General features: G+C 37.6%; 1 protein-coding gene across 5 annotated transcripts in view; it reads left to right on the forward strand.

Annotated features, from left to right (window-relative positions):
- The window catches only part of SGCG (sarcoglycan gamma), a 50,202-nt gene that overhangs the window by 5,589 nt on the left and 17,946 nt on the right, over nucleotides 1-26,667 (forward strand). For 4 of the 5 annotated variants that reach the window (XM_059902682.1, XM_059902681.1, XM_059902680.1 and 1 more), the window contains 4 exons: nucleotides 16,721-16,915; nucleotides 17,532-17,633; nucleotides 19,170-19,257; nucleotides 25,849-25,968. In XM_059902682.1, coding sequence (XP_059758665.1) covers nucleotides 16,721-16,915; nucleotides 17,532-17,633; nucleotides 19,170-19,257; nucleotides 25,849-25,968 — 505 coding nt within the window. Of the gene's footprint in view, nucleotides 1-6,163; nucleotides 6,346-16,720; nucleotides 16,916-17,531; nucleotides 17,634-19,169; nucleotides 19,258-25,848; nucleotides 25,969-26,667 lie in introns of those variants that run through there. The other variant, XM_059902679.1, reaches the window with a different exon arrangement.

Genomic DNA, 26,667 nt, shown 5'->3' on the forward strand with positions numbered 1-26,667 from the left:
TAATACACAACCCCTGTGCCCCCCTGCAGGAAAAAAAAAAAAAAATGTTGCTTTCCTCTCTGGAGCTAAAAATTCAAACTGAGTAAATTAATGTTTGTAAACTATGCCCAGGTTGTAAAAAATTAGTACAAATAAGCGTTTCTCTTTTTTCGAAAAATAATATTGTAGTAGCTGCATCACTGAGAATATACTGTACATGTTGCATTACATTAAGAATCATCCCTGAGTTCCATCACTCTGCAAAACTGTTTCAACAATGAACAGCATAGAAAACTATATGAGTGACCCATACTTTAAAGGGGAGATTGCATTGTACCTATCAGTAAACCATGATCATGTGCATAGTTTTGATTTTATATTTTTATTACTTCATACAATAATCAAATGAGGTGAGCCAGACGAGTAATTGTTCTTTAAGAAAATAAGCAGGAAATAAGAATTGGAAATAAGAAAAAGAAAAAAAAAACCCTAAAAAATATTTTATAAAGTTTGCCTTTTTGGCATTTGTAAGATTTTATAATTTCATTAGACTAAATGTTCTTAGTTTCATACTGGAAAGGATTCCAGATTTTTCTATGTTGCTTAATTTAAAAATGTTAGCTACATATTGAAAAGTGATGTTATCCTTTATTTGCTACACCTTAAACAGTTGGGAGATATTTTCCAACTTACAGATTTTGGTTATTTGTAGATTTTTTTTTTCAAATAAAATGGATGCCCAAGGTGATGAAAGGGAAGGTATCTGTACATACTTTCGTTAAGAATATTTTCCTGCAAATAAAGTAAATAGACTACTTTTATTAGATTTAGAAAGTAAATGCAAGGCCTGCAGGTGTGCTTCACTAGGAGTAGGACAGGAGAAGACAGCGGAACCCAGAGAATCCCACAGGTAGCCTATTTGTTCCAAAGGCAGATGACTTCAGTGTTGTGGTGCTGACATGCCTCTGGTTTCACACATGAGGTTATTTCTGTGTGTAAGTTAGAGAAGCAAGAGTGTCCCATAAAACCTGAGCAGTGTGCTGGCGGGGGTGTGATGCAAGAGGAACTCCCATTCACTGCTGGTGGGAGTGCAGAATGGTGCGGCCACTTTGGAAGACACTCTGGCAGTTTCTACAAAATTAAACACGCTCTTAGCATATGATCCAGCAATCGCGTTCCTTGGTATTTACCCAAAGGAGTTGATAACCTATGTCTACACAAAAATCTGCACCCAGGTGTTTATAGCAGCCTTATTCATAATTGTCAGAATTTGTTGACAACCAAGATGTCTTTCTGTAAACTAATGGATAAACAAACTGGTACATCCAGACAATGGAATGTTATTCAGTGATAAAAAGAAGTGAGCTATCAAGCCACAAACAGACATGGAAGAACTTAAATGCATATTACTAAGTGAAAGAAGAAATCTGAAAGAGCTACATACTGTATGATTAAAACAATATGACTTTCTGGAAGAGTCAAAACTATGGAGACAATGAAAAAAGAGCAGAGGTTGCCAGATGCAGGGAAGCGGTGTGAAAGAGGTGAACAGACAGCACAGAGGATTATAGGGCAGGTAAAAAAATATCCTCTATGAATCAATACAGGAGGAAAGCTGGAAAATTCACAAATGTGTAGAAGTTAAACAAAACACTCCTGAACAACCAATGGGTCAAAGGAGAAATCAAAAGGGAAATGAAAAAATACCTCGAGGCAAATGAAAATGACAACACAACATAAAACCTTTGGGGTGCTGCAAAAGCCATGCTAAGAGGAAAGTGGAGAGCAAAAGTGCCTACATTAAGAAAAAAGAAAGATCTCAAATAAATAACTTCATTTTATACCTCAAGGAACTAGAAAAGGAGATCGAAGTTAGCAGAAGGAAGGAAATAACAAATGTCAGAGCAGAAATAAATGAAATAGAAACTAAAAAGACCATAGAAAAGATCAATGAAACTAGGAGCTGGTTTTTTGAAAAGTAATTAAAATGTACAAACCTTTAGTTAGACTAAGAGAAAAAGAGAGGACTCACATAAACAAAATCAGAAGTTAAAAAGAAGTCATTACAAACAATAGAACAGAAATACAAAAGATCATAAGAGACTACTATGAACAATTACATTCCAACAAATTGGATAACCTGGAAGAAATGGATATATTCCCAGGAAAAATACAGCCTACCAGGACCAAATCAGTAAGAAATAGAAAATCTGAAGAGCCCAATAACAAGTAGGGAGATTGAATCAAAATAAAAAATCTCCCAACAAAGAAAAGCCAGAGACCAGATCCGGCGTCACAGGTAAATTCTACCAAACGTTTAAAGAGTTAATGCAATTTCTTCTCAAACTCTTCCAGAAGAGTAAAAAATGAGAACACTGTTTTTTTGCATTTTCGTATTTTGAATCCACCTGGTCAAATTGTAGGAGATACAGGAGATGATCATTTCAGAATGGAATGTGAATGTGATCCGTTTGATCATGTAGAAGTAGTCAGGGGAAATGCTGACGTCCTCGGTTGGAGAGCAGAAGGGTGGAGAGATGTTCTGTCATTAGGGACCAAGAAACAAATGCTTACAGAGACTGGAATTTCAGACGTGACCACGGGTAAAACCAAATGGAGAAAAGGAGGGGAAGGCTACTGGGTGGTAACGTACATGAACTCAACCCACAGGGTGAGTCTGGAGTTCATAAATTGAGCTATAGCAATATAAAGTTATTCGAAGGTCAGAGGTTAAGTATGGGGAAAAAGATGTAAGTAGTGACCTCAGACCAGTGGATGTAGAGATGGTGGGGAGAAGCGGGAGACGTTGGGGTTTATCACAAGCCCTTCTGATGGATTTCCTCTCCAGCGTGTGCCGATTCTGCCTTGGTAATTACTTAGTGGGTTTCCTGTCATTCTGATGGACACACGCTACACTTCCATTCTCTGCCCAAAAACTCTATACTTAATGGAGCTGCAGGATCTGTTCCCTATAATTATGCAAAGTTATATGTTCATGGAATAATACTTTTTAATGATTATGACTCACTTCAGGCATTACCATCAGGTAACTTTTGAAATTTCAGGTCATGTTCCATTTTCTCCTCTGAAATCTAAAAGTTTTCTATTCCTTTTAGTCTTTCCTTTTCTTGTCTCTTATTTCTCCAGATGGTTTTATCCCCTCTGTCTTCCCTGAAAACACTGAATTAGCCCTTTATACTAAATATTGACCTCTAAATTCCCCCAGAGTACCATGAAAAAATAAAATACCTACATTCAGTAGTCTAGTAGTCAGTTTCATTTTTTATTGATATGGCAACTCTGAAAGGAATATGAATTATCTTTGTTAAAATGCATACACTTGGATCATCCCTATTTAAAAATAATCAGAGAAGCTGGGTGAGAATCATCCAGGTACTTACATTAATTACATTCCAGATGAAAACTGAGTTATCAGTTGTGTATGGAATCATTTGATCACTTCATTTTGCTTACTTGGAAAGTCTGTGGCCACCTATTTTGAAGACGTATAGCTTCAATTGAAAGTGCAAATAATTCACATGGAAATTTTTAAAGGTTTAAAGTTTATCACTTACAAAAGAATTTAATTTGATTTCACATTTCATTTGCCCCGAAAGCCATCCCTTATTGCTGTTACACTGACCTCTTCTGGATAATTCTTGTAATGTCATCCTGATTGTGTGTGTTAGCTCTATTTTTTTTTTAATGTTACTGTGCACTATAGAATTGATATCGTAAAAAACAGAGTCTGGTGTAACTACAAAGTTCAACTAATTGAGGGTTGACTCTAGGCGGGTGCTGAGCAGGGAGTTCATGGTCCAGTAGAGAGAACAGGTCTATAAACCGATGATGGCAATGTAAATACAAACAATTATAATACATTTAAAAATCCATATACAAGACTGGCTCTGAAAAGGTAAAAGATGAGAAAAAGATGAGAGGTGACTCTAATCCGAGGTACAGCTGGGCAGCCGACAGCACTGTGACTCCTGTGGTTTCTTACGGAGCCCAAAGGAAGGGGACAGGTGAGATGGGCAGGGCTCCACCGTAAAGGTGCGTGTGCCTGTCCAGAACCTGGTACCGTATCCTGACGGCTTGCTGAAGGGCTTGAAGCAGGGCGGTGATGAGGACAGAATTACCTGTCCTCAGCGTTTCTCTGGCAGCCCCAGGGTATGAGGTGAGCACAGCGGTACCTAGAAGCAGGGAAGCAGGTCGGCTACACACAGACCAGGTCCCACAGTCAGGGGGGCACTGATGGGTGGAGAGGGAAGCAAGGCAGCAGGCACTGGGGAGCTTAGGGACCGACAGGCTGGTTAGCGAGGACGATTCCCAGATCTGTCGCCCCTGATTTTTGCGGAGGATGGACGAAAGAGCGGGTCTGGGGAAACGATGAAAGTGTGGTCTGGTTTGGGGAGATTTTGCCATATAGGCGCTCACAGCTGCAGTTAGCATGTAAAGCCACAGGGACGGTTTAAAATGGGACTACTGTGTATTCATCAACTTCAGCTGGGCCCGGAACGTGGTCTAATAGGTCTCACTAGTAACTTTCCTGCCAACTCTTCAAGGCAACTACGCCAGACTTCTCTGTTCTTTCCAAACCTTGAATTATCTCATCTGAAAGTCACTTCTCTCCACGCCCTCAGCAGCTCTGACCTTGAACAAACTATTTTACATCTAGTGGAGGGTTAGACTAGTTTTCTTTAAGGCCCCTGATAGCTTTAAGATGTTATGATTCTGTTGAAAACAGATGAGACGTGTATGTGAGTTACAAACCCCAACTAGACCTACAGTGGAAACTTTGAAGATCTCGTTTCAATAATCTCAACTATGCTAAAAAATCAAAAGATTTTCTTTTTTCTCGAAGTCATCCTCCAGCAGGACCAAAAGTAGAAGTCAATAGTGTTAACTGAATCTGTGAATGTGAATGGAGATTCAACATACAACTTGACTAATGGCCTTACAAAGCAGCCCCCAATGCTGAAAAGTTCATTGCTATAAACCAGTTAACTGGTGGTTGAAAGGTCCCTCAGTAAGTAACCTTTCAGTGTGACATTTCAACCGGAATATTGAGTTAGGAGTTTCAAATTTTGACTTTTCAGACACACAGTAATACAAAAGTACATCTCATAACATCACTGTTAAATATAGTAGATATTTTTGTTGAGAATTGGTAGTTGTGCCATGGTTTTATGTCTAAACGAATTGCCATGATGAGAAAAATAGTAATGTGCAAAGAAGTCATGGAAGATTTTTAAATGTCTTATAAATAAATGTACGATTAGTTGAAGCTGTATCAGCTTTTCATTTAAGACCTGCAGCTGTTGGTGTTAAGAAGCATCAAATTTCAAAAGAAGTTACAGTGTAAATGACTAGAATAAGAGAAAAGGTCTCCTGAGAAGAAAATTAAAATTAACTATATGGATTATCATTACACTGCTTCTCATAATCAAGGTTTAGTGCTAAAAGGTGAATTTCAAATGTATAATTTAGTCAGTTTTAATTCAGACTCTAAAAATAATGCAAAATAAAAGATTAAGGTTATTTGAAATTTTGATATTTGTTCTGTGTTCTTTACACCTTATAAAAATTGAATGATCTACTTATCGTTCTTTTTAAATAAAGGTAAGACAACATAACATCACCTTGTTACGTTCTCATAATTTGTTAAACAAAATATAAATTCAGTTTACTTAGAAAACAACTGTGATAATTTTAACATGTAGAGTTTACCTTCTGTTTATTATGATGATCATTATTTAAGGTTTTCTCAAGTGTTAAAGTTTTTTCACTTAAAAAGAAGCCTAAGGAAAGTGGTTTTTAAAGAGTGACTATTAACATGAGAATATGCAGTTTACTTGGAGGAGAACAGTACACATTTAATACCAATAAAGTTGCAAGTTCTAAATGTTGCCTGTGAATTTGAAGTGATTTTTTTATGAGATTTCTGTCAACATTAGATTCTACTGGAAACTTGTCCCAGAAGTTTTTGCTGTTCATTTAAGGTAAAGTTCATTTTAGAAAGTTACAGTTACGTAAGACTGTCCTGATTCAGGGTTTAGCTGGTGGTTTCGTAGGAATTGTTTTCCTCTTGGCACACTTAGCGCTGTGTTCTGGAATTGGTGCCCAAACAATTTTAAGTGTGGTATATGAGTGGTTTGTGTCACTAAGTAAAATTAGATGCGCCGGCTGCTAACAACCGGGGATGAAACCTGAGACGAGGCCAGGCCGGGAGCCTTTGCTTCCAGGCTGGCTGGTGGACTTGACCCGTCCCCTCTCAGCGAGGCGTGGGACAGCCTGAAACGCTCTGTCTCAGAAGGATCTGGAGCGGTGCAGTTAATTCACAGTGTGCTTTTTACAACATCTAAGGTAAGTAATCGGTTTTTACTTGGATCTTATATAATTATAATGTTCAATTTAAAAACCAAATAGGTATGAGGCTTCTTGATTATTTTTTACCTTCATAGGTATCATAATGGAAAATGAATTTTAAATGTTGAATAAATTTAGCTCAAAATGATTATGTATTAAGTATCAACAAACTGTAGTTAACGTCTCAAGTTTCTTTCAAGTTATTACGACTACTAATATGCTACCTGTTTTTAGCATGATTATGTCCTTCTAATAGTTTTAATTTGTATCAGTAGAATACCGTGATAGCATTTCTGTTTTATCGGGCATTCAATCGTTATACTGTTATTAATCTAGACAAAGGATAATCTTTAAGATCACCTGCTGCTAATTCTACTCTTAAACTTTTGTGGCAGAATTACGTTTGATTTACATTTTGCCCATAGTTTTGTTACAGACATTTAAAAACAGGGTAAAATTCATGAGAACAGAAGTCCAGGTAGTTTGATACATTGAGAATAAGCAAAACAAGAGCAAAATACCAAGTTTGGCTGCCCAGCCCTTCTTGGATGAAAAAGGGAAGAGTGTATCTCTCCCTAAATCTGGAATAAATAATGTGTTGCTCAAAATATGTATGAAAAAGTAAAGAGAAGTAGAATCAAGGTAAACCGTGCTATGCTTCGGCTTGTTTAAAGTGTCTGTTGTTTCTGGTGGATCCTAAGTTAATTAGGGCCCTTAGAAGACAAGTTTGTAAAGAAAGTCATCAAGAAAGATAACGGGGAAAAAAATAGCTCAACTGGCTGGAAGATTTGTCAGCAGGATGGAGTAACTCACTAGGTACGAAATGAACTACAAAACATACTGTGTTTATTTTTTGCTTATTTTCTTGGAAACGTTTTGGATCCACAGAGCCACTTACTGCCTCATGGTTCAAGTTGGTGTTAGTCTTAGAGGTTCTAGAATTTATCTGAGGTTTCTTTCAAAGCCAAAGGAAAAGTGGTATTTCAATATATTTAAATATCAAATTCCAAAGACTCACAAATCCAAGTTTCCCAAACATGCTGGCTAAGCTTGCAGCTAAAATGGTGCAAATCAAATTGTTCCATAATGTCCTTTAAAAAAACATACACTCTAGTCACTAAACTAGATTGCTATTATATTGAAGATGAAACTCAAAGAATAATTGTAAATTATGAATGGGTGCCCGTTTGGTTTAATTTTGCACATGTTGTTGGACCTGGGTGGGGTCTTCTCCGTGGCTTCCTCTCAAGCGAGCACAGCCCTGCTCACCCACCACGGATGTGGTTTCCCGGTGGGGAACCCTCAGGACCTGCCTCCCGCTTCTTTCTGTCCTTCTCGCCTCCTTCTCCTCCCAGCCTCAAACGCATCCAGTGTTGTTCTTCTCTGGACCCACTTCGGGACCAGATGTTTCTCTGGTGTTCTCATGAGCTTTGTAGAATCCCTCACCCACTGTCCTTGCCATTCCAGACTCCAAGCTCATCTCCTATTTCACATGTTATTGTGCCTTGGGGAAATTTATGGGAAAATAGATGCAGGAGTGTTTAGCAATCTGTGGATTTGCAAGGGTCTTGAGACTTCTCCCCAAGCCCCTCACAGCGCCCAAGTCCACTTGACTTTGGTCCAGCTGGTGTGCTGTGCACGCTGGTGAAGGAGATGGGCTTCCCAAGGGCTGCATGTGCCCAAGGCATCTGTGCTTTGTCCTGAAGCCACTGGGATAGAATTAGTCTTGGGGAAGGTCACTCTGGTTGCCATGGAGACTGGATAAGGGGCGTGGAGGGAGGAGAGAGGAGCTGTAAAACATTGACAGATGGCCTCAGATGAGGTCTGGAAAACAGACCCCAAGGGAGAACCAACAGGAAGAAGTCGTTGCCATGGAGGCCATACCTAAAACCCAGCCTCACCTTTGTGACTATTTTAACTCTATTTTAAACATTCTCAGTGAGTTTTACATGTGAAACATCTCTGAAAAAGCACACTGTCAAGAAGCCTGATAGGTCACTTGAGTTGATCAATTGACCAACTGATTGTTGATCGGTGGACGGAATTGATCATCATATGACCTAGCTAAGAAGGCATGACTTTGGAACTCAGTCTGGTTTATATGATAGCTAAAGGGAAATACCTAAGATAGTATGGTTGAAAAGCAAAGGTAGAAACAGTGCTTTTCTGATGCTAACCTTCCTCCCAAATCCAACTCACAAGGTAGAACTTTATGTGATCTTGAACCTTAAAATACACTGTTGAAATACAGAGTGCTTATGGATTAACATTCCAAGTAGAAAATGAAGTAGTATGATGGTCACTGAGATGTGAAATGCAGGAACTGTCAGCCTATAAACTATGACATATGCATCAATCACATCATTATGTCAATAAAAGGGCCAGGAAAATAACAATGTATAAGTCTATTATTTTCCCCTTTTGTTCTATGGGTTCCGGTTATTTTCCTAGCAGTTTATGGAGTTTCTGTTAAAGTTGGTATGAGACATATATGAAGTGTGGTAAAGATGGAATGATTTCGGTTTTCAGTCATAACATTGGACCTAGACATGGGGACCTATTCCACAAATACATCGTAAATGAGAATATACTTCATTCTGCCTGCCTGTGTTTAACAAATACGTATAATTGAGCCCCTGCTCAGTTCCAGGCACTACTGTAGGTGCTGGTTATATTGTGGTGAACAAAACAGTGAACAAAACATCCTTATTTTGGCCTTATTTCCACCAACTTCAACTTCTGGACCTTGATATTACCCTTTAGTCAAATACTATATAAGGACATGGTAAAAGCTTCAGATTTCTGAGTTTCTTTAATAAAACAAAGAATAAAACACTAAGAAAATATATTTGAGTTGCCCATCTTTATAAACTTAACACTGCTTTAAAATAAGCCTCCTATCTGAACTAAGCAAACATGCCTTTTAAAACTACAGTTTTATGAGCTAACATTTGTGTGACAGTGGGTACGAGTGGTTTTTTTTTTCCTTTTGTTACTTTTCCATTTAAATAAAGGTTTCTTCCCTGTTCAGGACTGTTAGCTACTTAAAGGGCATTTCTTCTGTTGATTTGGTGTATCTTGTAAGGAACTTTTTAAAATGGTAGTTTGCCATTTTATTTGAAAAGTCAGTTCTATTGTAAAGAAGAGAGAATGGTTTGATGACCTTTTAATCTGTGTGTGTGTGTGTGTGTATGCACGCATGTGTGTATTTATAGCAGGGGCATTAGTGATTGTGAGAATTGTACTGATTGTAACTTTGGATGAAATGGATAACTACAGTTTGTGTACTTTGCTCTATTTAGTGGCCATGCTGAGCAATTTGACCAAAAGATGAAGCAGAACTATTTTTGAAATTATTTGGTCGTCCTAAATGTAGTCATAAAGTTGGGACAAGTATGGTGAATTTACTATTAACTTCACTATTATCACAGGAATATATATATCCAAAGATATATATATATATATTTTTTTTAATCTGAAAAAATACAGAAAAACATTTGGGAAATGAAATTTTAAGTGAAAAAGGTAGAATATAGGGGGAAATGATTGTTAACAATTTTTAAATTTCTTTATCGTCTATTTTCTATGGGTATATATATATTTTCATAAGTATTTCAATAGTCTTTTTCATTCAACACTCTATCATTAGCATTTCTCTAGGATATTATATGCTTTTCAAGCAGTTAATTCTGAACTAATTACTCTAATAAATTATCATTTATTTACTTTCCAGTTATTCACCATTACACATAACGTAAAATAAATATCCTTAAACATGAACCTTCATTTTCATTCCTAATTGTTTCTTTGGAATAAGTTTCTAGAGTTGAAATTACTGTTTGTTTGAGGTTCTTGGTACACCATCCTTCGAGAGGGACGATGTTAATTTTCACTTTCAACAGCAGAGGAGTTCCATGCCCATTTTTCAAACACTTTGCCAATAATGGCTACTACCAGTTTTTAAATCTCCCTTAATCTTTGAAAACTGCTTATGGAACTTGTGTTTATTTGCATTTCATGGTGAAGCTGAACCTTTTGCTGTGTGTATTAATCATCTGTGTTTCTTTAATGTATGTGCATTGTTTTGTTCAAGTTTTATTGGATTATTTATATTTTTAAGGGTAATAACCTTGCCTTATCTTTAAGGCAAATATTCTCCCCATTTGTTATCTGCTGTTGAATTTTCCTTGTCGATGTACTTTTGTCACATCTACCAGGGTGAGCTCCTCCCCACTGCTCTTTCTTTTCCTAAATGTTGGCACCAGTTGGGAATGCTATGAGTTATGATGCAGACAGTGAGGCAGGAAATACCTTGACAATTAGCAATTTAATGTGGGGATTAGCTATTTCTTGGAAGTTTAAAGGAAAATGGAGGTAAATTCGTCCAATGATTCTCAGTGCCAGCCTGACCTAGTCAGCTTTAACTTAATAAGCATGTATAAGAGACATGGAAGCAACCTAAATGTCCATCAACAGATGAATGAATAAAGATGTGGTCTACATATGCAGTGAAATATTACTCAGCCATAAAAAAGAATGAAATAATGCCATTTTCAGCAACCTAGACATTATCACACTAAATGAGGTAAGTCAGAAAGAGAAAGACAAATACCATACGATATCACTTATATGTGGAATCTAAAATATGATACAGATGAACTTATTTGTAGAACAGACATAGAAAATAACTTATGGTTACCAAAGGGGAAAGGCGGGGGGTGGGAGATAAATTAGGAGTTTGGGATTAAAATATACACTCTACTATATATCAAATAGACAAGCAACAAAGACCTACTGTGTAGCACAAACTATATATTCAATATCTTGTAATAAACTACAATGGAAAAGAATCTGAAAAGAATATACATAGTAAATATATATAAATTCAACTATACTTGTAAATCAACTACACTTCAGTTAAAAAAAAAAAAAGTATATGAAGAGCAACCCATAAATACTGGATGTCTCTCATTTCTCACTTTCGTTTACTTATCACTTCTGTGTATGGGCTTGTTCTCGACTCTGTGTGCTCTTATCTTTGTCTATTTGTCTGTCCTTTTGTCACTGTCTCATTTTTTCATTACCATAGCATAAAACTGTGCTTTACATCCAGCAAGGTAAGCCCCACTCTTCACACATTCATTTGTTCAGTGCATATTGGCCTGTTATGTGCACGTAACTCCTGCAGGTCATGGTATGTCGTCACATGGTTATGATTGACTTTGCATGTGAGTGGCCTTGTCATTCTGATGGATGATGTAACATGATGGTACTAGTTATGTCATAAGAAATGATGCTACTTGAATATAGAGCCAGGTGACTATGAAAGGCAATTTTTGAAACTGAAAAATAATTTTCCTGAAGTTTTCAAAGGGACATGATGGATGCTATAAGAGGTTTGGTAATGCCCCAGTCAGCATGCCCTGTGGCCTGGCAGGACCTCACTCGGTGCTATAGAATTCCATCCCTGACATTCAGATGACTCTCCCTTGAAGAAGGGGGATGACCAGAGAAGCAGCACCTACGGGATCCCCTCCATCCCTGCCTGTGGTTCTCTTTGCTAAAATTAGCCAGTGAGCTTACGGCAGGAAAGCAGCCTCTGTCAGACGTATGCGTGGAAGTGAGCATAACCCCAGACCTCCTAACACTTCAGAGATCGATTTTTGTTTTATCCATTGCATTTCTAATTTTACTGAATTATGACGAGAGCAAAGAATTTGTATGAAATTTATCCTTTGGCATTTCTTCATTCTTCCTTGTAAATGTTTATCAGATTTTGCAAAGATTACACCCTTTGTTGAAAAAAGTAAGCATTTCCCAACTTCAGGGATGGAGCTCTACACACATCCACTTAAACACATTTTAATTGTATTGTCCAGGGTTTCTATAGAAATATGTTAAAGTCTTCCACTATGGTAATACCTTTCTCGGTTTTTTCTTAACGTTCTTCTTCAATTTTTATCCCGTATATACAGATGAAGAGGTATAGAAACAGGTATAGATGTATCAGGACATTTGAGAGATGCATACACGTCTAGCATTTTATAGCCTCCTGATGAATTTGCTTATTTTTATATCCATAGTATTACAGCAATGCCCCATCGTCACGTGCCCTATCATCATGGGAGTTCAGATACAGCATAAATGTCAGGTGGCTCCTGTCCTTTGCTCCTGCCCCAGGAAACAGTGCCTGGTTTTCGTCACGTCTGGGGAAAGGATGCGAGGCGGGGTGTGGATGTTGCTGAGTGCCGTGTCAGGGTCGTGCAGAGCTGGCTCCGTCACCAGTAATCACCAGAGTGGGTTCACAGGGAGGTCCTTCACCCCGTGAAGGTGGCTTCACCCACGTCCTCTTCCCCTCTGTCCTGGAATCACTGTGCAAGCCCAGGGGCTCAGGACCACTCCCTTCGGTGGCCGAGCAGGAAGTGCGGGCCAGGGGGCTGGATGGGATGGTCAGCCCACAGCCTGATCATGTCTCCCCTGGGGCGATCTCACCAGCTGCACGGCACGTCTCTCCACTTACAAAGTTGAAATCTGGGACCCATACCTGTCATGAAGTTTCTTTGCTTCGGCGTTGTCCAGACTCAGAATGATTTTATTTAATTGACTTGAATTAAGTTATCCTGCTCAGGAGTCAGTATCTGTTTCCAATCTCACATATCTTCAATTATAGAAAATTCTTGGCAATTACCTCTAATCATTGTCTTTCCTATGTTTTCTCTGGTTACTCCTGCTGGAGCTTCAGTAAGACATATTTAGACCGTCTCATTCCTCAGACATGTCCTTTAAACTCACCCTCACGTTTCCGATGCCTTTTATCACTCCGGCGTGTTTTCTAAGATCTGTCTTCCTATATGTACTGATTCTCTTCTCAGCTCTGTGTAATCTGTTAAATATAGGGAAATTGTCTTTATATGTCACAACTTTAAGCGATACAACACATTCTTTGGAATTTAAAATATAACTGAACTTCTCATTTCTAAGGAGTCTGTTTAGGTCTTTTTCAAACCCACCTTTTTAAAAACTCCTTTTAGATTAGTTTCTTTTGAACATCATCCGTGTGTTTATCATTTCCATGCCTCAAACTCCTGGCAACAGCCTCTCCAGACTAGGCATTCAGTAAAGGTTAGTTAAAATTAACAATGTCATTTAACAACATTTATGTAGTGGACACTGCATTCAGTTACTATACTATGTACTATGACAAGAATCAAAGAATGTAGAAGGCAGAATTTCTATCCTTAAGATGGTTTTATTTTAAATAATAAATAAGTAACCATGAATTCAAGAGCATATGAAAACTGATATTTTTGCAAAACATACTATAATGTTTCGTGTCTGGAGCCTTATGTGTTAAAATATTGATAACTATATTTAGAGAGAAGCATTTAAAGCTAATCAAAATTAAGTATACCATCAACATACTTTAAAGATGGTTAACAGGGAAAGGGGTGGGATATTTTTTAGTTAATTAATTAATTTATTTTTGGCTGTGTTGGGTCTTCGTTGCTGCATGCGGGCTTTCTCAAGTTGCGGCGAGCAGGGGCTACTCTTCGTTGCAGTGCACGGGCTTCTCATTGCGGTGGCTTCTCTTGTTGTGGAGCACGGGCTCTAAGCGTGCAGGCTCAGTAGTTGTGGCGCACGGGCTTAGTTGCTCCGCGGCATGTGGGATCTTCCCGGACTAGGGCTCGAACCCGTGTGCCCTGCATTGGCAGGTGTATTCTTAACCACTGAGCCACCAGGGAAGTCCCCATAAATTGTTTTTTAAATAAAGGAGCCTATGAAAATAATTTTTGCTCAAGATGTAGTAAAACTCAAAATTATTCACCTTGGAGTATAGATTTTTAAGTTCTAACATAAAATATTATCTTATTAATTTTTTGTAAAGGGTCTATAAGTAGATCATAAAGCATAATGCGTTGTTCCAGAGCAGTTTCTTGCCAGCATGAATACTAATACTTTACAGTTATCTGACCTCGAAGTGATAAAGAACTGGTGTCCTTTCCAATGCTAATTTTAACACATATCTGAAGGAAGCTAGCTGAACCTGATAGCCTCTGAAAGTCTCTTCCAGAAAAAATTGAATATACAGTGTCAAATAAAAATGGAAGCCACCATGAGTCACCATTAGAATATAAGCTAATAATTTATTAAAATAACAACATCAACTTTTTAGAAAAAAAAAAACTGGAGTTGAGTGTTCTGCCTCATCATTTTAAATCATGCCTGTCTAGAGTAAGATCCTTGTTCAATGCAACACATCTAACACTGGTAAATGGCAGGTTAACCAAAAGAGTTAAGGGGGGCAATCATAAAACGTGGCTTTGTTACCGAAACTCAGGCCCAGGTGCCTGCCGCTCAAGCAGCCCTGTTCACACTTTGATTTTTAGCCCCAAAGACCCATTTTCATACTTCTGACCCCCAAAACTATAAAATAATAAAATTATGTTGGGTTAAGCTAGGTTTGTGATAGCTTTACACCAGCAATAGGAAGCTCTAGATAGGAATAGAAATATGCAGCAAGTGGAAACCGTACGTGTGTGTGCGCGCATGTGCATGTATATACACACACACTTGGAAAACTGCTGTTTTTATCGATCTGTAGCAATACTGTAAAATAACGCACTTGCTTTAAATTCAGCTTCTCTGGCCACCCTTCCCAATCCAATCGCAGACTCCTAGCCTATCTTTTACAGAAAGTGTGGTTTTGCCACCATTATTTAGACGACAAGTGCTTTGAAATAAATATAACAGAGTGCTGTGTTGGGAGTGAGTGAGTGTCGGGGAAGACTTCTTTGAGGAGGTGACATGTGAGCTGGTCTGAAGCTGAGGAGGGAGCTGGCAGAGGGTTTCAGGTGGAGGGGATGCTCAGGAGTGAGTCCTGACCCGAGGGTTCACCTGGGCTGTTAAAGAGTGGATGGGGCGCTGCGAGCAAAAGACCAACAACTGCAGGTGAAGAGGTGAGCCAAGTAGGGTCTGGGAGGTGATGGAGGAGGTTGGATGTTCTCAGTGGGGAAAAGTCACGGGAAGGTGTGAAACTGTAGAGTGACAGGCGCTGACTTACATTTCACATGTCTGCTTGCGGGTAGAGAGGGGTTTCGGAGGGGAAGGAAGGGAAGCAGGCTTGCAGTGGTGCAGATGACAGTTCGCGGTGGCTGGCACCAGAGCGGTAGCCATGGCAATGGAGAGAAGTAGACAGATTTGGGATGCAGGTTGAAGGCAGAGCTGATGTGGGGCTACGAGGGTGGTGATGGACTTTCTAATACAAAAAAAGACTGGAGGGGTCAAAGGTGAGTGAGTAAAGAATGCCCTCATGAAATTGTTAACCTCTTAGGTTTTGAATAATGCAGATTGTCAGTCCTGAGTGTTTGAAAATACTGAGTGATGAATAGCACCATTTTATACAATCAGCTGGAACACGGGGAAATGCCTGTTGTTTGGTTGGAAAGAAATTTATAGAATTATTTTGACCATAACATTTTAAATAAGGACACCTCCAAATCATTCCTAAAAATAAATGCATAAAAAATCGCAGAGGAGAATATTTTATATGATTCATCATTTTGCTACATTTACAATCAGAAAAGTTATAATTTCTAATCTTAATTTAAACAGGTAAAACCATGTTCTTTTTTTCCTTGTGTAAAGGGGAAAATTGAGCAACTTTTAAAAATCTCTTCACAGAGTGGAAATTGTTACTAAAACTCTTAACCTAATTTACATAAAACAGTGAATGTTTGTAAACATTTGTACACGTACACATTTTGATCTTTCTTGAAGTAGGTCAGTACTTGGGAGCTTTATTATAGGCCAAAGTTGGTGTGGTAGGTATCTTGAAAAGAGCCTTTTTAATTCTGAATAATTTAGTAGCTGAAGGAAGATGTAATTTAATCATTTGGCATAAAATTGAGTAATTGGATTTTTTTTTCAGAAGGCTCTTAGGTACCAGCTTGATTTTCCTCCCACTGAATCTTTTAAGAATGTGATAACTTGATTGTTGTGGGTTGATGCTTCAATTCCAAGTTTAATCTTGCAGAATTTTGAAAGCTGTATATGTACTGATTTTATTAATTAAAATCTGAAAATATAATCACTGGATTTCAAATGAATTTGTCCTATCTAAATATGTTGCATGACAGATTATCACTGTGGTTGAAATACAGTGATATGTTTCAAAGTAATAGCCAATGCTCATTTTAAACATCACTAATTTGGAAATTTGTTATTGGGGTAAAAAGTATTTTGTTGGACTAATGGTCAATCAATATTGACAAACAAATTCTCTTTCTGGCCATGTGTCTCTCCCTCTCTCCCTCTACCCCCCTCCTCCCCCCCCCCTTTACCCCTCCCTCCCTTGCCCCCCACCCGGTGGCAGATGGTGCGTGAACAATACACCACGACCCCAGAAGGCACCCACGTAGAGCGGCCAGAGAACCAGTCTGTCTACAAAATCGGCATTTATGGCTGGAGAAAGCGTTGCCTGTACTTATTCGTTCTTCTTTTGCTCATTGTCCTCCTTGTGAATTTTGCTCTTACAATTTGGATTCTTAAAGTGATGTGGTTTTCCCCAGTAAGTATTTTTTTTTCCTGATAAACATGTTCTTGTTTTGTTTGCACTGTCCCTCCAGCCACATTGTATCAACAGAAGCTTCCTTTCATGCAGTTAATGTTGGTTTCCTGTCTGGATCAGAATTTTCAGTAGCAAAAAATAATATAACATTTACTTTTCTTTTTTACCTTTTTAAAATAATTTCACTGCGAACTAGAGCGTGTTGGTTTTCATTGCAGTTCTGTATTCTGATTGTGTTGGTGGCTACCCGAATCTATATGTATGTTAAAACTCATAGAACTATAAGCCTCAAGAGTCCATTTTATTGCATCTTAATTTTTAAAAATTTTTAAATAGTAATGGTAAGATTTTTTTTTTCTGACATGGTGGTGGGCTCTTGCATGTTTGTTATAAAGTGATTATTTAAATCTTATATGCATTTCCTAAATAGTCCTTTGTATTTACACTAGACGTAATGAAATACTGAATATTGAATAAAAACAACTAAAGTTTTAAATAAAGTATTTAAGAGAAATACAGTAAAGTGCCGATAGGAAATCTATGACAATGCATACATAATTTAAGTTGATACTAAAAGGAGTGAAGAAGAAAGCAATAACAAATCTCTTTTTAACAGACAGGGATGGGTCACCTGTATGTTACAGAAGATGGACTTCGCCTGGAGGGGGAATCGGAGTTTTTATTCCCACTGTATGCCAAAGAAATACACTCCAGAGTGGTAAGAAAATGAGGACACATTTAAATAATTTGTGTTTCATGAAAAATAAATAATGGTGAAACACAGAAAGTTTGCTTTTCTGATGAAAGGGGTGCATGCGTCGACACTGCCTGTTTCCCTGGCCACGTGCCTTGGGTGGGCCCTAGCGAGTGACCGCCATGGTCACACCCAAAACCTTGCCTGGAAACCCCCAGCCCCGCCCCAGCAGATTTCTGCTTACATCTCATTGACCAGAATTGTGTCACTTGGGTCTCCCTCCCTGCAGGACAGGCTGAGAAAGCAATTAGCCTTTGCAGCCCCTGCGGTGGAAGCCAGAAAAAGAACAGTGTTGGAGAGCATCCATTGGATCAGACAACCAGAGAGGTTCCCGGGACAGCTTACTTTGTCTAGGTCCGGGGGTGGGCCTCACAGCTCTGACCTGGGCCGTGTCCTCCCTTTCAGGGAAAATGATAAAAAAAAAAAAAAAAAAAAAGAGTCTGGATGTTGGGGCCTGAAGACTGGGTTCCATCATGGAACTGTCACTTGCTAGCTGTTGCTTTGGGAGAGCTGTCATTTAATCTCTTTGAGCTCAATTTCCTCATCTGTATGTGAGGAGTAATGCCACCTCCTTCAAAATGTGGAGATAAAAGGAGAGGCTGGATGGTAAAAATCGTTGGTGAATTATTAGCTCTTATTATCATGCTGGTTATTTCAAAACACAGCAAAAACAAGTAGTAAGGTCACGCCATTGGATAAAAGGTGAGACAATGGTAAATCCATCTGCTTCCACAAAACAAGTTGGAGAATTTCTGACCTGCTAGAGTTCCAAAGCACTCCTAAAACTTCTTTTCTTCTGAAAAATCATATTATACCCCACAACTCTGGAAGATATTTGGTTCCCTCTGAGTGACATAAACCCACCTGAATCCAGCAGCCAAATTACTGCATTCCTTTTGAAGAAAACTGTTATAGAAGAGCCAGCAATCTTCTGTGAGGCAAAGCCCCCGCTCAGACTATGACCCCACTTAACGTGCTCATAAAGCCACTGTATCTTCCAACAAAAAGCTCTAAAAACGTAGGCATCCAACAGATTTTAAAAGCTCTTTTGAAATTGTGAGAAGCCTTTTGCGTTTTGAAAAATAAGTAATATGGTCTTTATTTATAGAAGAGCTAACCGCTCTCTGATATATCATGTCCTGGACATAAATTATGAGAAATGAAATTTTAATTCCTTGGAAAAGACAAAACACTGATTAAAACTTGATTGTTTCAGATCTTCACCTTGAGAGCGAACTTGGTCCATTGTAACCAGTGCACACAGGCTCTGTAAACCCAGGAGGTTATTATATTTTGTGGGGAAAAAAAATTAATGCATTTACTCCCTTCACATAATATAATCCAAGTTTAAAAAATAGTTTTAGCCACAAATTTATAGGTTCACAGGATCTATGACATTGGAGAAATTAGTTTGTATAAATCCTCAATTTATATACAAATACAAAGGTATAGTCATTTTAAATAGTCTGTATTTGGCTAACTTTGTAAATCTGTTTTTAGGACTCATCTCTGCTTCTGCAGTCCACACAGAATGTGACTGTAAATGCGCGCAACCCGGAAGGAGAAGTCACAGGCAGGTTAAAAGTGGGTGAGTCCAGCTTCATAACAGTGCTTTGCATGTGTGTGGTCCATGAACAGTTGTGCTGAATGGATCCATTTGTTTATTTTCTTCTAGAGAATTCAAAGTTATTTATGAGCAATCAAAGTATGAGTTTTCTAAATATCATGCTGTGTGGACCACGGAGACTAGTTCAGGAGGTGGGAGGACAGTCTGAAGTATTTTAAGTGAAGTTATTTTGGTTCCAAGAAATAAGAGAACCATTTAAGGTAGTACAAGAAACACAGTGATTGTCGCAGGATACAAAATAATCTCACAGAGACTAAGGAAAGGAAACAAAGTAGCTGCCCTCAAGAAAAGAATCACCAGGGTGGGAGAATCAAAGTATTCATCCTCTCTCTCCCTCCCTCCCCCTCCTTCTCTCCGCCGTGTTCCCCTCCTTTCCATGAATCTCTGTCCATGATCTTCACTTGGGTATCATGGTTGCACCAGTTCTAACTCTACAGGACTCTCTGGTTCTTCATCCGATTGGCTGTAGTTCTCAACACCAGCCAACTTGGTTTTCAATGTCATGAATTCTCAATTCACAACAAAGTACTCTAATTGGCCCAATTACTCTGTTCAACCAACTGCCCTTGGCTGAGCCATGTACACCCATCCGATCAGCTAAGACCAAAGAATATGGTCACGTGGGAGAGAGGTCCTTTGGAGTCGTGCACAGAGAGCAAAAGGATTAGAAAGAAAGAATATCGATGGAAGAAATAACAAAAGAGCAAACAGCTGGTGAAAGGAATATACCTTCTCTACACCATCAACACTTTATAGATTTGCTAAATCTAAGAAATTGGATGGCTCTTCAGATTATGGGGAAATAGATGACAAGTGTACTACCAACACAGGCAGGTAACTTTCCATGTCCCCCTTTTTTAATGGCTGTTGTTACAGAACAATAATGTTACATTGGAAGGTACAGCCATATCTTAACTTTATGATTCCTCTTTATTACAGTAATACATGAGTTCCATAGTCTGTGTTCTGATTTAACCTTTATAACTTTTTCTAAATGACAAATTGTATTTCTCTTTTGCTTAGAAGCTTGTTTGATCACCAAGTCCAGTGAAATTCTCAATAAATCTAGAGATGAACCTGAGTTTACACAGCATACATGTTCATGAAACTTGTCTAAACCAAATCATATTTCTTTATAAATTATGTTGTATTATGAATTGTGTCTACCATTTCTTAAATTTCTTGAAAATTTTTAACTGACTAAAGCTTTTAAATGTTTGAGAGATTTTTACCCATCTTTTGTCATTCATTCAGCAAACATTTATTGAATGCCTATGTGCTACTTTCCATATGCTGTCAAGTAATTAATAACATTTAGAGTGTGTAATTATTTTGTAGGAGTTCCAAAAGTAAAAGATTCATTTTATATTCTTCTGAAAATGACTTAACACAAATACTCATTTTCACATTTAATTTTTTGCTAAGTGTGGATTTTCATATATAGGGGAGTTAAAGATAACATAAATCTGTCTCCAATTTCGTGGATGAAATAATGGAAGCACTGAAAAGCTAATTTTCTCAAAAACACACAGCTAGTTAGTAGAGAAGCCAAACCAGGAGTCACCTTAGGACTTGCTTCTCCATCGGGGTGTTTCCACCACCCTCCCTCTCTACTCAGATCTCATTATCATGAAATAATAATCATGGCACGCCAGGAACTGTCCTAGATGCTGCAAATATGGTGTTGTTTTTGTCACCAAGGAATTCACTTTAAAAAAAAAGTTTCCCATCAGAATTACTTTAAACTGTTAACCTCAAATTTTGAGTTTTAACCTTAGTGTTTCATACCTGAGGTAGAGTTAAAATAAGTGATTTCTATTAAACCTTTGGTTGGAAAGCCTCTGCTATATTGAGACTCCTGAACTAGGAAATAAATACTCAACTCACCAAATCCAAGATGATTTTCAGTAAATGACTTCCCACAATCACACTCATTCCAGCCTCACGTTTCCTGAAAGAAGTTAAATTTAGCCAATCTGGATATTAAAATGTGATTTATGTGAACTAGACAAAGTAATCCCATTTAATTAAATGAATAATTGTTTATTACTAAGACCACTGAAAAAATTGGCAACCAATACAATCAAAGACAAAAGTCTTAAATTCCAAAAGAAATCAAACATAGGAAAGCAAGCATCAACAGCTGCATTTCAAATCTTGGAACTAAAAGACAACAAATTGTGAACAACAGTGGACTCTTACTAGTTATAAATGCAGCCCTGGTTACTACAGTTAATGTTCTTTTGACTTTGAATAATAGAAACCACTTCTGGTTAGCTTCAAAATAAGACTTTTTAGCTGAATGGAGTCAATTTTGGCAATTCCTATTTCCCTGAAATTTTCTGTTTCATCTAGGTTTTCAAATTTATTTGCATAGAAGTCTACATAGTACTTTCTTTTTGTTTTTTTAATTTCTTCCATTTCAATGGCATTATTTTAATGGCTACATAATATTCCAAGGAATATATATATATAATTGTGAATATAATTATAAAATTATATTGTAAATATAATGTATATTTATTGTAAATACAATTGTATATATACAATAATATTATTGCATATTTTATATATATATATATATATATATATATACACACACATACACACACACACACGATAATTTGATTATGTAATACTCAAAAATTTGAGTTAGGTTATTCCATTCAGTCAACACCACAGTTCTTAATCCAGGCCACTCATATATTTAGGAGGTATTCAATAAATACTTGTTGAATGAATGAATGGAGGAATGAATAAAAGACTGTGTAGGAAGGGATGGGCTGGAAAGCCAGCTTAAGTGTAGGAGAGAGTTCCAGGAGATGGGGTGGGGGAAGATGGACTGTCCAGAGTGCTCCAGAGTGGACAAGGGTTCAAGTATAAGTTTGAGCCACAGCTGTGAGGGATTTGGGGTCATAAGTGGGAAACAAACTCAAAATTTCTCAAGTAAAACAAACTCAAAATTTCTCTCTTCTCAGGTAGAAGAGAGAAATTCAACAAAGAAAGTCAGGAATAAAAAACAAGGGGTTAACATCACTGTTCACAATAGTCAAAACATGGAAACAACCTGTGTCTATAGACAGATGAATGAATAAAGAAGATGTGGTATACACACACACACACACACACAATATATACATTGTGTATATATACAGTAGAATACTACTCAGTCATGAAAAAGAAGGAAATAATGCCATTTGCAGCAACATGGATGGAGCTAGAGATTATCATACTAAGTGAAGTAAATCAGACAGAGAAAGACAAATATATGATATCACTTATATGTGGAATCTAAAATATGACACAAATGAACTTATCTATGAAACAGAAACAGACTCACAGACATAGAGAACAGACTTGTGGTTGCCGAGGGAGTGGGGGAGGGGTGGATTGGGAATTTGGGATTAGCAGATGCAAACTAGTATATATAGGATGGATAAACAAGTCCTATTGCATAATGCAGGGAACTATACTCAATATCCTGTGATAAACCATAATGGAAAAGAATATGAAAAAGAATATATTTATAACTGAATCATTTGCTGTACAGCAGAAATGAATACAACATCGTAAATCAACTATACTTCAATAAAATAAATTTTTAAAAAACAATGGGTTCATCCAAGGCAATTGCTGTGAACAGCACTGGAGCCCTTTCCTGGTTATTATAGGTCCATGAACTCATGTGCTTGGATGTAACAGACTAGCCTAAAGAATAGAGTCAGGCTATACAGATAAGAGTCACTGACTCCAGGCTTACGAAGTTGAACCTAGTGATACAAGATGATACCAAAAAATTAGTAGAATGAACTTAACCTCAGTTTTATACTTCCAGTTCAGTATTTTCTGTGATACGATATTTGCAGCAGCAGAATAAATCTTTCCTTTTCTCAAAGGACTCTGTGACGTTTGTTTTGAAACGATGCTGTCTTAAAGCTATCAAGGTGCGCGAGTGGAGTGGAGCTGTTAATGGGGCATATGGTAAAAGCCAGGAAGAATTTGATTGTGTCTTTACCAGAAACCGCTTAGGCCATTTCACAAACCTAATTCATCAGGTCATAAAACCTTCCTTTATTTAATTCCTTTATCTTTTATTTATTTCCCTCGTTATTTGTACCAAAGCCTCTTATTAAAATTGTGATTTTACCAGACAGCTCCTTTTTTAATCACAAAGAAAATATTTGAGTTTTATTTCTTAAAGAACTCTGCTGCACATGAGGGTGACTTGCTCAGCTCTAATGCATGTCCAGCAAGGTTATAAAGACTAGTAGAATATTAATGAAAGTTAAAAGATTTAACTATCAACTCACTTACTTTAAGAGATGATCATTCCTGTGGTGGGCTTGTTATCACTTGGAGCACAGTTTCTTTTGAAGTGGAAAACATATTTAAACTGAACATTCTATGTCTATATTTTTTTATAAAATGAAGATGGAATTTTATCCACCTCTGTGCCTTTGCTGGAGCAACCCCCTCTACCTGGAATCTCGCATTCTCCCTTCATCAGGGAAACATGAACTCTTCCAGGTCAGCCCAGACATCCTCTTCCCTGAGGTGTCATCCCTGACCCCCCAGGAGGGACAGGAATTCCTGGTCAGGGTTCTCACTGGACACTGTCCATGCTTGTATCACGGCACTTCTCAACTTGCCCTGGGACTAGATTTATATGCTTTTTTCTTCAGTGGACTACAAAATCCTATAAGTTGTGAACTGCATCTCCTCTTTTATATATCCTCAATTCTTAGCACAAAACCTTGAACATAAAAACATGCTATAAATTTGTGTTGAATGGAAGAGACTCACTTTCCTGCATTTTCTTTGATTTGAGGATTTATGTAGCTTTGTTACTCATGAAAATTATGCAGCTAAACTCATTTGTTGAATATTTCATCAATGTATATGAAACAATGGTTACAGAAAAAATGTCATTTAGTTTAACCACTTTCACTTGATAAATTCTCCTCAAATTGTTATATGAACCTCCAATGAGCTAAACAGTGAACTCTTACTGGATAAATTACTCCAGTTTTTTCCTCTTGATTCTAAACTCAAATAACTTCAAATTCATCACTTAATGCAAATCAGTGTTTATATGATAAATATGTAGGATATATCAGTGACCCAGAAGAGGTAAATAGTGACACTGAATCACAGGATAACTGAGTTTGGGTGAAAGCTCAGAAGAGCAAAAATACAGGCAACTATCAAAAAATAAAGCCAGGCTTCCTTCAGAGAAAGGAGATAAAACATAGAGAAAAAAAATGTGTTCCGCTTTGTAACATGTGCACACACACACACACACACACACACACACACACACATTTAAATGAAGAATCATTGGAGGGTTCTGAGGTACAAATTAGTGAAAAAACATAAGAATATGTTGCTGACAATATCCAAAGCTGATTAATGTATTAATTGAAAAGCTTCTATTTAATTTCTAGCAGGTACCAATCAACTTGAATGAGTACTGTGAGGGACACAGGGACACATACACGAAATCTACAAGTATCCATTTCACAATAAACTTACTTTTCTAGATCAGAAAATAGAACTAACAAAAGAATGAAGGAACACTTGTAGTTCCTTAAGCAAATGCTGAACACTATGTTCTAGAGAGATGAATCCATTGTGCTGCTAAGGTTAGAAGGACAGGAAGCACAGAGAAATCAGAAAACATGAAATGATGGACACCCAAGTGTACCAATGAGAGACGTGGAACAAGATCTCACACGCTGAAGGTACAGCGTCCCCAGTGCCTGGCACACAGAAGCACACATTAAACATCTGCTGAGTACAGTCGTAATTTAAAAGCCAGTGGGTCAGAGATTGGGATTGGCGTATATACACTAATATGTATAAAGTAGATAACTGATAAGAACCTGCTGTATAGCAAAAATGAACAAACAAACAGAACAAGTTCATGTGAAAGGAGTAAGCTTGGAGGAGAAAGTGATGCCCTGTCCCTGAAATAGAAAGAAGGGCTGGAGAAGACAGTAACGCCTGAGATGAAGGTGAAGGGCAGAAACTTTAGGGTGTGTTTCCATGGTGATGTCTGTTTGCTCCATGGAGTAGGAGGTGAGGATTAGGGCAGAGGCAGGGACCTGAGTGTGACTCATTCATTGTCTGCGTTAACTTTGGCCATTGAAGGAGGCCATTCATAAGATGGTCTTTCACAAATCTCACATTTCAGCATATAAAATCCTCAGTTGGTTAATACTCAGAAGAACACCAATTTCAGTAATCTGCTTAGAAGAATTATATATTTTTTGGCAAGTTTTAAAAACCTGAAAAAATTAATTTTTATATAATTCATTCATACATATATTTGATATAGATCAACATACATGTGACCTACATTAATTTTAATAATATAATAAATTTAGGTTTAGGACTTAAAATTTAATCACAGAATCAAAAAAATTACTGGTAACAAATCTTAAATGTTTAATGATTTGGTACTACTGGGTGCCATGGCATGTGTAAAAGTAGAGCTTTTAACACTGCATAGACTACACACTTTATAATAAAATGTTTTAATTAATTCTTTAGGTCCCAATATGGTAGAGGTGCAGAGTCAACAGTTTCAGATCAACTCCAAGGACGGCAAGCCACTGTTTACTGTTGATGAAAAGGCAGTTGTGGTTGGTACAGATAAACTTCGAGTAACTGGTATGTGGTAGCTCTTTATTTTTAATTAAGGAATAATTGACAAACAACATTAGTTTCAGGTGTACAACATAAGGAGTCAATATTTGTATATATTGTGAAATGATCCCCACAATAAGTCTAATTAACGTCCATCACCACACATACTTAAAATTTTTTTCTTGTGACAAGAACTTTTAAGATCTACTTTCTTAGCAACTTGCAAATACACAATACGTGGTAACTGTAGTTGCCATGCTGTATATCACATCCCTGTGACTTATTTGTCTTATAACTGGAAGTTTGTACCTTTGACCACCTCCGCCCATTTTGCCCACCTCCCAACACTCACCTCTTGCAACCATCAATCTGTTCTCTGTGTGAGTTCAGTTTTTGTTTTGTTGTTGTTTGTTTTTTAGATTCTACATATCAGTGAGATCATATAGTATTTATCTTTCTCTGACTTTTTTCACTGAGAATAATTCCCTCGAGGTCCATCCATGTTGTTGCAAATGGCAGGATTTCCTTCTTTTTCTGGTTGAATAATATTCCATTGTGTATGTACCACATCTTCTGTATCCATTCATCTGTAGTAACTCTTAAGAAAAACAGTATCCCATGGAGGGCACTTCTGCAAAAGCAAATTGCAGTTTTGGCAAGTTTACTGTGGAATATTTCAGGCCGACAAGAAAAAGTACTGTAGTTTTAATTTGTTGACTTTTC

This window comes from Balaenoptera ricei, chromosome 18 (genome assembly GCF_028023285.1).
Source record: "Balaenoptera ricei isolate mBalRic1 chromosome 18, mBalRic1.hap2, whole genome shotgun sequence".
Classification (NCBI taxonomy): domain Eukaryota; kingdom Metazoa; phylum Chordata; class Mammalia; order Artiodactyla; family Balaenopteridae; genus Balaenoptera; species Balaenoptera ricei.